The sequence below is a fragment of the Malus sylvestris genome, chromosome 16 (assembly GCF_916048215.2).
Source record: "Malus sylvestris chromosome 16, drMalSylv7.2, whole genome shotgun sequence".
NCBI classification, from domain to species: domain Eukaryota; kingdom Viridiplantae; phylum Streptophyta; class Magnoliopsida; order Rosales; family Rosaceae; genus Malus; species Malus sylvestris.
In genome coordinates, this window is record NC_062275.1 from 6930191 (window position 1) to 6941929 (window position 11739).

General features: G+C 38.8%; 1 protein-coding gene and 1 pseudogene across 1 annotated transcript; one reads left to right on the forward strand and one right to left on the reverse strand.

The window, feature by feature from the left end:
* Positions 1-233: 233 nt before the first annotated feature.
* LOC126607865 (cytochrome P450 71B26-like) lies at positions 234-4020 on the forward strand (annotated as a pseudogene).
* Positions 4021-4586: 566 nt separating this feature from the next.
* On the reverse strand, positions 4587-8225 carry LOC126607718 (uncharacterized). The gene is made up of 5 exons (XM_050275435.1): positions 6398-8225; positions 6218-6294; positions 5940-6051; positions 5724-5840; positions 4587-5043 (listed from the first exon to the last, which is right to left on the reverse strand). The coding sequence occupies exons 1-5, from the start codon at positions 7796-7798 to the stop codon at positions 4687-4689; spliced, it is 2064 nt and encodes a 687-aa protein (XP_050131392.1). The 5' UTR covers positions 7799-8225; the 3' UTR covers positions 4587-4686.
* Between the last annotated feature and the right edge of the window lie 3514 nt (positions 8226-11739).

Consider the following 11739-nt stretch of genomic DNA (forward strand, 5'->3'; position numbering starts at 1 on the left):
ATTTTTTCCATACTTCTCAATACTTGTATCATGGTAGCCTGTAATTCCTCATTAGTTCCTTTTCCTTCCGACTTCCCGGATGAAGATGGGCTTTCTAGGACCACTTTTCCTGATGGGGAAGAATGATTTCCTGATTGATCTGTCATTGGTAGCAAAAGTTGAGAAGAACCGTCCTTCGTATTCTTTCTGCACAGTTTATGGCCTTTCTTCTTGGACATGCAAGATCCACACAAATGAAGTCCCACCGAGCGTGCCAAAACTATGTTCGTGGCAGGAATTTCCGTGGGGGATGCTTCCTGGCCGACGAGCACACAGCTCCCCGAGAGGTCAGCACCGGTTGATGCTTTCTGTCGGGCTTCTGCTTTACTGGCGGGCTTGTCAGGCAAAGCCTGTCGGGCAAGGCTTGTTGGGCAAAGCCTGTCGGGCAAGGCTGAAAGAGAAGGACAGAGTTAACTTTGAAAGGTGCCTTTGTGAAGCCTTAGGTGTAGGCCTTGAGACTCACAATCAAGATTAACTTTTAAGTGCTTAGGCGTGCCACTGCCATCTTCAGCATGGCAGATGTAGAACGGATGTTTGAGTTTTAATTATATATATTCGAGAGACTATGTTAGTTATTGACAGGTGCCTTTGTGGGGCCTTAGGTGTAGGCCTTGAGGCTTCCCATAAATAACTAACTTAGTACTCGAACACATAGGTTCCTTTTCTTGGTTATATAAGTCTTATAACCATCATACTTCTGATTACCTGAGCCCAAAGAGCAGAATGAATCCAAATAGGTGCCTTTGTGGGGCCTTGAATAGGCCTTGAGGCTTCCCATCAGAACTCCTTCTATACTCAATGTTCTCGCCCGAGAAATAGGATGAATCCAAATAGGTGCCTTTGTGGGGCCTTGAATAGGCCTTGAGGCTTCCCATCAGAATTCATCCCGTACTCGAATGTTATCTGGTAATCATAATATAATAGAAATAAAACTAAGTGACAGGTCAATTACTTGCGCCTCAAGTAACTTCGGACTTCTTGTTATCAAAGCTTGTCGTGGATGGGTTAAGTCCACATCAGGTTCTTTTTTTATGCCTTGAGGCCAAGGACTTTTTAGAATGATCAAATCTTATATGCCCGAGGGCTTAGAACTTAGATCTGGCTTAAACTGTGAAGACATAGTCAAATCAGATTCAAGCGCTGAGAGAGAGTCCTTTTAATAGCCATATTACTATAAATAACTTGGATACAACTTGTAGTATACAACATATTGCTAGGCTAATGAATGAAAAGACAAAAACAAAGAGGGTCGGGCAAGGCTGATCGTCTTGCAACTTCCTATCTTTGTGGTTTATCAGAAGATTTGAAAGCTTAGAACAGGGGTTGGGAGGTGAGTTTACAGAAAGAAATCGATACTACATCAAGAGTTGAACAGGGTAGCGGAGCTATTACAATAAGGTTTATCCCGAAAGGGATAAAGGCTTGGGCTGACTACAGCTTCGTTTTAAAGGCAAATCTGGCTTTGAGCAGAGTTTGTGCTTGTATTTGTTTGTTTGAGTGTCCTTGACTCTGACTTCTCTTTCTCCTTTTATAGACACCTTGGCTTGGCCTCCTGTAGCAATAATCTTGCCCGAATGCAGTTTGAAGGATAGTGACTCATCAGCTATTTACTTGTACTGCCACCATAAAGTACTTTTGGGCTGATTAGCTGGCTGGTCTATACCACTTGGCCCTTGGGTAGGTGAGCAAGTGGTGCAAATGATATGCAGCTAGTCGGGAAAGGCCTTTTCTGCCTTCTGGACTTGAGCTGTGTTTCGGGCTTTCCTAACTTTTTGGGCCAACTCCCTTCTAAGCCCAAAGTTTAAGTTTTAACCCAAACAAGATTACCAATTTAGCTGCATTCATAATATTTTTTTTTTAAATGTTGGATAAGGACCAACTGCATTCATAATATTTTAAAAGTAGGCTTTCAGTAGTACAGCCTGCAGATATTTAGAGAACACCACAGCTTATATAAGATGGACAAAATCTAGCTAGGAAATTCATTGATCATAAAAGCTTCAAGTGGCTCTCATCGCTCCCTTCTTCATATGGCTTCCATTTCTCCTCCTCCTCATCCCTCTACTTCAGCTCAAAAAGAAGCAACATCTCCCTAACAAGCCACAAAAGCAAAACCCCCTCCCATCAAGCCCTCCCAAACTTCCCCTCATAGGCAACTTACACCGACTTGGCTCCTCATTACACCAATCTCTATGGCAGCTCTCCAAAAAGTACGGACCAGTCATGCTCCTCCACCTCGGCCGCATCCCCACGATCATAATCTCTTCCGCCGAAGCAGCCAAAGATGTCTTAAAAACCAATGATCTCTACTGCTGCAGCAGACCCTCCTCCACCGGTGCTCGCAGGCTCACCTACAACTACCTAGACATTGGATTTTCGCCTTACGGTGATTACTGGAGAGAGATGAGAAAAATATGCGTGCGCGAGCTTTTCAGTGTGAAGAGAGTCCAGTCATACGGGACAATCCGGGAAGAAGAAGTGGATAAAATGGTCAATTCAATCTCTGCCCCTTCATCTTCTGGTGTTCCTGTTGATCTCACGGAAAAGTTGTTTGCTTTCGCAGCTATTATAATTTTTAGGATTGCGTAGGGGACAAGTTACCGAGGGAGTAAATTTGAGCATGCTAAAAGTATTTATGAGTTGATTCAGGATACTGAGGCCATGCTCGGAGGCATGTACGGAGCTGACTACTTTCCGTCTTGGATCTGGTGGGTTATCGACAGGGTTTCCTGTATGCACAAGGAGTTGGATAGGATTTCGAAGGAGTTGGATGGTTTTTTCCAGCAGGTGATTGACGATCATCTGAAACCTAGGAGGAGAGTTGACGAACAAACTCATGAAGATATTGTTGACGTCCTGCTGAACATAGTGAAGGAGCGTAGTGAGTTAAGAGCTTCTAATCATCTTGGTCACAACAATATCAAGGCAGTCCTCTTGGTAATTAATCTCTCAGAAAACCCCTCTTGTGGTTATTGATTTTGTGATTAATTTGTTATTTGTTAGAGAGTTATTTTATACGAAGACACAAGTTTGAATCACAAAACACTAAAAGTTATTATTTTATAACCCCGGAAATAATAATTGTCTAGTTTTGTTAAAAATGGAAGGAAAAAATAGTTCATGTCCCATTTTGTTGAGGGGTGTGATTTCCGCACATTCTTTTAGACTCGCACACCATTTATTCTTTTTGATAATTGGGTAGAAGAAAACAAACGAGAATAAAAGAACAAAAGTAAATATAGGTAGGCAAAAAGAGAAAAATAGTGCGAAATTCATAAATTAATTTTGTATCCATCATTTTTTTTTTCTTACTATGATGTTACAATTGTGAACCAGAATCTATTTTTAGGTGGAATAGACACAGGCGCAATTACAATGGTGTGGGCGATGGCAGAGCTGGCTAACAACCCTGGACTGATGAAGAAAGCACAAGAAGAAGTCAGAAAATACATCGGAAACAAAGGAAAAGTCACAGAAACTGAAACAGATCAGCTCCAATACCTCAAGATGGTAATCAAAGAAACCCTAGGACTGCATCCTCTAGCTCCAATGATCCTTCCCAGGGAAACCACGTCCCGTTGCAAAATCCAGGGTTATGACATTGACCCCAAAACCCTAGTTCTTGTTAATGCATGGGCAATCGCACGCAACCCCGGGTTTTGGAAGGACCCAGAAGAGTTCATCCCTGAAAGGTTTGATGGAAGCTCGGTTGATTACCAAGGACAACATTTTGAGTTTCTGCCGTTCGGAGCTGGTCGAAGAGTTTGTCCAGGAATATATATGGGAACGACAACGGTGAAGCTTGGACTTGCAAATCTTGTCTACTGGTTCGACTGGAAATTACCTGATGGAATTGTGGAAGATCTCGACATGGAAGAAACAAGCGGCTCCCCTTCCCTCACTGTCTCTAAGAAAACTCCTCTCAACCTCTCAAATTCTCTCAGAAAGAGTAAAGAGGTTCTTCTCTATGAGCTGTCCTAGGCATAGTCAAGCTAGGTAGAATAGTGAGTTTCCACTCCCCGATAAATATCGCCCGAATAAAAAACAGAACTGCTCTACATATTGTATAGTTTTCTTGTTATGACAGATTATGACAAAGTTTTACAGAGTGAGGTTGAGTGGATTGGTGATACGATGTCTCTGCTTGTTCAAGTTCTTGTGTTTCTGGATGTTCTTGCATTATACAACTCTAGAAACTAGTACAAGATACGAGTAAAAGGAAAAAATAACATCGTAAATAAAACATGATACCGCATCAAATATATAATCTTGGAAGTAATTTTCCTTTTTATTTGAACTTCAATCGAACCTTGGTATAAGTAATGTAAGTTAGTAGGGTTACAAAATGAAAAGAAAAAGTTCCACGAAAAGTTTCTATCAGAAAATACATCACAGTGAGAAAATTATAGAAACCTCACCCCCCCCCCCCCCCCCGGGGGAAGAAAAGCATGAATACGAAAGGTTACCTTGCGCTGCAAGTAGCTACTATGCGAAAACAAGCAATTACATGTCCACTGCAAACAAGAGGGCATTGAAAAGTAAGAGAGTTAAAAGAAGCCATTTTTTTACTGTTCTAATTTTGAAATATCACAATAAATACACAAAAGAAAACTGTAAGCAAAAGGAAAAGGATAAAAAGGGTGTGAATCATAGAAGAGGTTCGGAGAGCTCCATTTCATTTGAAGTACTCTCTTGTTGTGTGTCGGTGCGACTGACACCTACAAAGTCCAGCCCAAGCCACTGCCACGGCCAGCATACATATCTAGGTCCACTCAGTCCCCTTCTTGAGTCTTCCCGATTTTCAATTTCTTCAAGCTGACGTGTAAGCTCCTCTAATCTATCCCGGAGCCTGGTTGCCCTCAAGTCTGCCAATTTCAATGATTTCTCAGCAGCATCTCTAGCTGCCATGGCAGCATTGGCTGTCTCTTCTTTGAACTTGAGTTTCTTCTCTGATTCCACAATTGCCTGCTTAGCCTCTTCAAGTTCCTTCTTAAGTGTCAACAACTGCATGTTCCAACCAGTCATTATGAACTACGACTTAGAAGCATGCTAGTTGAACAATGAAGATGGAATATGTGATATGAAATGAGCTTCGTAAACTTTTTTATGCAAACTATCAAGCCCTGGTTGTTAGGATAAACCTTTGGGTCCATTGGAGTGTGATATTTCAAACTTATTATCTTTCGTTAAAGCCAAATGCCAAAGTGATCTTGAATGGATATTACCGAAACATAAGTCCTTGTTCGTATGGGAGGAAAGAAGAAATACATGGATTCCAAATTATTTGTTATACCATGAAAAATTCTGGGTCACTTTTAGGTGTTTGAATCAGTTATTTACTTGAAATGAATGCAGTCTGAAGATTTTGAATAGTAAAGCTATTACTAACAATATATTTCACCCTGCCACAAGTATCTGTTCCTTTACGATATGATCCTATCTTTCCCTTCGCAATCAGGCCGCAGCCAGACACTGTAACAAGTTGGACCTATAACTCAGTCAAATCCCACCATAGTCCCTTTACTCCCCAAAAAGGACTGCAGGACAAATCTATCTGTTTTATACAATTATATGAGCTCAGACCCTAAATATTTATTTCTTCCACTGAGATATATATCATTTGAATGCAAAAAACTGGGAAACCAAGTGCAGAAAATGACATCATGTCAAACTTGCAAGATTACCTGTGCCACAAATTCTTGTTCTACACCTGTGCCCGCAGCAGCTTCTTGCTCTGCTGCAGCTTTCCATCTTGCAATTTCTTCTTCAGCGGCAGCAATGTCCATCATTAGCCCTTCAACCTACACACAGAATGGTTTTACATAAGTCCCCAAATTGGTTTACGAACAGTAAGTGCTACAATAGATCATTGATTTGTAAATAGAACAGGTATAACATACACTTTCATTTGCTATTCTCTCCTTCTCTTCAAGTTCCTCGATTCTGTGCATTCTGTGGTCGAGCTCCTTAGCTTGAGCCTCAACATGCTGTTTGAGTAGACTCAACTCTGCCCTTAATACGGTAAACAGTAAATGTAACATAACAATACCGTGTCAGGACAAAGTTAACAGTATAAAAGCACAAGTATTTGATTTAGTGCAAACGAAACTTCAAGTTAAGGTGTATGCAAACGCCAAAACTGATTTGAAATTGAATAAGTTTGGGCAAAACAGAGTACCTTAATTCCTCCAAAGCATGTTGCAGGTCAATGATCTCAAGCTGAGCTGCCTTAACAATGTTCTCCAAAGCCCCCGCCTATATAAGATATTACCAATTACATCAGCAATGAAAAAATAGGGTTTCAAACCGAAACAAATTCAAAATAAGAATCAACACAACTAACAGTAAGGGTACTTACTAATGCGTATATTTCATCCTCCTCCGTCTCGATATCCACATTGTCATCCCCAGCATGCTTACTAAACTTGAAATCTATCCCAGCCTCCCTTAAACCATTTTCTGCAGCCTGAAACAATTCATTTGTCTTAGATGATGGACTGGATGTGATCCTCTTGGACAATGCACTCCTAAGTAACGATCCAATTTGTTCTTTCTCTTCAACTAACCGATTCACTGTTTCATCCAAATGCTTTATCTCACGATTCTTTTCCTCAGACAAATCCCTTGTCTTCTCGACAACAATCCTGCTTAATTCATAAATGGATTCCATCCCAGCCAAAGTTGCACGTATGTTCTCCTCTATGTCCGTTTCCTGAGGAACAAACAGGGACTCGGAAAACTCTGACTGATCCAAATTATGGGCATCAACGATTCCGATAACATTATATAGCCGGTCATGTATTTTTGAAACCAGATTCAACTGATCAAAGAGTAACCCCCTCTGCACTTCTGTTTTTGAGTCCAAATCCATCAACTTATCATCATACTCTCCAACCAACTGCTTCAACTGGGAAACCTCACTCTCAGCCTTACTCAACTTTTCCACCATCTCCTTCTCAATATCCGAAACTTTCCCACTCTTTTCCGCAATGCTCTTCTCCAAATTCTCAACTGCGGATGCCTTCTTCGCAACCTCATCTCTCAAACCGCCGATCGTGGCCTCCAGCTGAGAAATTTCAATGGCAATTTCATAATTTCTCTGATCCATCTGCTCTCTAGTTTCATTCCTAGACTTCACTGCAGTATCAATCTGCCTCACAAGCTCTTCCACAATCTCATTCGCCCGCTTAATCACTCCGTAGGCAACCGCGGGAAATCCCGTGTATTTGTGCGACCTTGGCAATCCCGCACCCCCAAAATTCTTGAAATTGCTAACTTTCCCCGATATCTTGTCCATTCCAGACATGAGCATATGAGTCGAATTCCCAATCTCAGCCCTCAAACCGTCCCTCTCCTTCACCGCCTCCTCGAATTGCTTCGCAATCTCCTCCCTCTGCTGTAACGCCTCCTCTTTCGCCCTATTCGACTCCGCCAACTCCGCCGTGACCTGCTCGTTGGTTCTACAAGCTTCTTCCTTTTCACGCAGCGCCTCGTCCCTCTGCCTCCCCCACTCTTCCCGCTTCTTTATCGCCTCGTGCGCCAGAGCCTTCAGCCGGTTAAACTGAACCTGCAAATCCGACTTCGAATTCTCCACCACCTCGCGAGCTTGCCGCTCGCGGTCCAGCTCGGCGATCAGCTCGCGGAACCGCTCCGGTGAAATCTCGTCGGGCGACGGAGTCTTTGTCGCGATCGGCACCGGATCATCGCTCTCCACGTCACTGAGCACCGCATCGTTGTCCTCGTCGCCGGCGCTTGCCATTTAGTATATACGCCAATCGCCGAACTCTTTCTATCGCCGATTGTGCAAGCAAATTCTCATTCCGAGTAATTCCGAGTACGATCAAATCACCGATTTTAACGACAATTCGTAATTCGTGAACAAAAAAAATTTGAAATCCCAAGGATTAACCGGATTGGAAAGGGAATTGGCGAGTTCACGCGATTGGAAAGGTGGGAATTTTGGGCGGTAACTTTGTGGAAGAAAGATTAAGAAAGTGGGAATTGTAAGTTAACTTAATCCGAAGAGATGGATTTGGGAAAGGGATTTCGTACCTGAAAACGAGATGGAGGAGGAGGAGGAGGAGGAGACAGAGAGAGAGTACCAGCGACGGTGCGTATCAGTGACGACAACGAGACCACCAACCAGTCTCCCTCTCTTCTTTTCCCGGAAGAATTTTTATTTTTTACTTTTATTTGTCAAAATTATTTTTAATTTTTGTTTGATGCAATCTAGGATTAGGATTAGGATTAAACAAATGTATTTTTAGCAATAATCTAACCTAATGTGAAAATGAATACCTTCAAACTATAGTATAAGTGGCGCTTATTTTTCTAAATGCGATATTTTTGTCTAAAAAATTATTGAGATTGGAAAGAGTTAGAATATCTAACTTATTCGACAAGAAAAATACATCACTTATAATCTCTAGCTTGTGCTATGTTATTTTTTTCTTTTAAACAAACAATATTATTTATAATAAATAGTGAAGATGAGGTTAAGCCTCACAATAGACAAACAATAATGTATTTCAAATTCATTTTTGGCAAGAATCGAACACCTCTCACTTAATCATCATGATGAAATTTTATTGTTTTTTATAGAACAAAATGTTCGTCAATTTCTTTGAACTCAATTAGATGTCTCAAATTTTTTTAATTTGGCTAATATTTTACAAAGATAGTCTGTGAAATGCTACTTAAAAAATAAATTGTTTAGATTATTTAGGTTTGATGTAGTGTGAGCTTGACAATTACTCCCATTATTTGAAATAAAAAAATAACAATCCCTTAACCCATTGGTTGGGTTGATTGGTGAATCCACCAAACTGCCTACCCCTGCATGTTGGGCCAGTTTTGAGTAAGAGTACAGTGAAATGGGCTCAGCAATTACTGGGTCCATATTGCTTGGTCTCTTTTAATGAGGCCCAATATATTCTGTAGATAGAACAAGTTAATAGACTTTGGCTTGTTTTATTAACATCCCATATTTTGTTGACTATACCCCCACATACTTAATACACCCTACATCTACTTTTTAACTAAAAATTTATCTTAATACACCCCACTTATTTTCCAATACTACCTTACACCCCACACCCCTCTACATACACCTAACACCCTACTTAAACCCTACAATCAAACTCTTCGTTAATTACATTATTCAAATAGTTTTTGATGTTTTGTTTTTCTGCAAAGAACTTGCTAGAGTTTTGGGGGAGAAGATAGTCATAGATTTCTCAAATATGTGGACCACGTTATGAGAAGAAGTATATGCCCATATTGTCTTTCTTGCTTATTTTATGTTTGAATATTTCTGGGCAACTGTAGGATCAAAGAAGAAATTTTAATGTTACGATTCATGCCTGGTATCTAAAGCTCCACCCAAAAGTTCCCTTTGCATATCAATTAGAGATTTTAAATGATTTTCATGCAAAAGAAACTGTATGTCAATAGATGTATTTATGAAGAAATATATAAGCACGTGCATTTTTTTTTTATAATTCTAATAATACAAAAGTTGGAGATGACATTTTAGTTTCAAACTTACAGATGATATAGATGTTGGAACCAATGTCGAAGTTACAAATGATACAGATGTTGTAGTCAATACCCAAGTGACAGAGCTACGGACGACGTCAAAGCCTCCAAAACATTGATTTCATGTTTCATTCGTCAAAATTAACCTCTTTTTTCATTAACTATGTTGTGCTTTTAGTTAAGGTTTTGTTTTAGAATGGAGGTGAGAGTATCTTCAAGAGCTTGAAAGAAAACAATCTTAGAATACATATTGACAAATAGTTGGGGTGTATTCAGAAAATAATTATTGTTTTTTAATTCATATATGGCCTAAATAGTAATTGTATTAGGGCAAACAAGTTATTTAGTAATAAAATATGATATGAGGTTTATTCAACACTTAATAGGGTGCTAATAAAAAAAACCTAGACTTTTAATAAGGCCCCCATATTTTTTTTCAGGAGAAGCAACTTTTTCGCCTTTTTTTTATATTAATTTTGATAGCGAGAGTTGTGATGTGTGGAATTCTATAATTTCGAAACTCTTAATGGTCGTAATCCCCAAGTTAATAGACTTTTAAAGGAGTTTGACCTCACGCTTCAACGACCTGGGACCCCGACCAAACTACCCGATAACTCGTTCAAATCGTAACTTCATGTTCCCACACTCTTAACCTTTTTTTCCACAAGTATCAGTAGATAAATATTCTACGCCTACAATATCATCATTGACGGTTATATGAATGAATGATTGTCATACCGTCGTACAATATAACTAATATATATTATGATATAAATAAACGATAAATTGTATATTTAGTAAGAGTTGTGAGATCCACACATTCAATTTTACGGCTCACATATCTCTTTTCTGCTGTCGGATTGAATGAATCGAAGAAGATCAACAAAATAAATTAACAAGAGTGTGAAAGAGATAAAAAGGAGTATTTGAAAAGCAACGTGACAGTGTGACAATCGTAAGATATCTACAATTTTTGTCACCCTCACTAATCATGTCTTTCATATGAAAAAATATAAGGAAAACTAATGAAAATGACTTGAAAAGTTTTAGTTTTAATAAAAAAACCATGTTATAAGTTTTATTTAATGATTAGTACAATGCCCATATTAAAGTAATCCAACTAAAAATGGCCTAATTATAATAAATTATGATTTGTCGATTTTACCCCTAACTTTTTTAGGTTGAGTTCCAGATTTTCGTCGTTAATGGAGTTCATCGTTGTTTTGCAGACCTTCTTCTTTTTCTTTGAAACAAAAATATAGATCATCATGCTATTTAATTTATATTTTGTATTATTTTGTTGAAACGTGATCGTCATTATTATTCATAAAGTATTCGAGGTACTGTTTTTCAATTTTTCTTCGTTAATAGAGTTCATTGTTTTTTTATCCAGAAAATAAATTTGAGATCTGCATGTTATTCAACAATAACGATGGGTCACTGTTTCTGGACAGTAAAAATAAACTGCTTCTGGATTTGAAGTAACACTGTTTCTGGAATCTAAGTCACTGTTTCTGGATCCAAATGAAATAGACACACTGTTTCTTAAATGTAAGCTATAAAATAAATAATGAAATTCATTGTATTTAGATTCAAAGCAAAATAAGCATCATGTTTCTTAAATATAATCAACCGATGCATGAAAAAAAAAAGAAACAATCAAAGGTTAAAATATAAACTGATTCTGGAATTTAAGTCACTGTTTATGGAATTTGAGTCACTGTTTCTGGAATTTAAGTCACTGTTTCTAGATTTTGGTTCTTTTCTTTCTAGATATAGTGTTTGTTTGTGCACAGAAAAAACAAACACCGTATCTGATTTTTTTCTTCAGAAATAGTGTTATGTTTTGGGTTCTCCAGAAACAGTTTTATGTTTTGGTTTTTTTTTCTTTCCTATTTACAAACGCTTGACATGTACGTACATCACTGGGACCGTAGGTCCTTATTGGATCTGATTGGAATAAAATACTAACACTATAAATTGTTCGCGGTGCAGATAAGAAGATGAGGACGATGACGAGGAAGAGGAGGAAAAAGGCATGAAAAAGGTAGACAATAGTTTTTTTTATGGTTTTTTATTAAATTTTGAGCCATTTTGGTAAATAACATTTTAGGATGATTTTTGGTTAAATATATGTTGACCCAAGCTCTTTTCATTAAAGCT

Coding starts and splice junctions, on each gene's coding strand:
- LOC126607718 (XM_050275435.1), bottom strand. CDS start 7,798: ATGGCAAGCGCCGGCGACGAGGACAACGATGCGGTGCTCAGTGACGTG. Junction 6,052..6,217: donor CATGCTTTGGAGGAATTAAG/GTACTCTGTTTT, acceptor TACCGTATTAAG/GGCAGAGTTGAGTCTACTCA. Junction 5,044..5,723: donor AACAAGAATTTGTGGCACAG/GTAATCTTGCAA, acceptor TGGAACATGCAG/TTGTTGACACTTAAGAAGGA.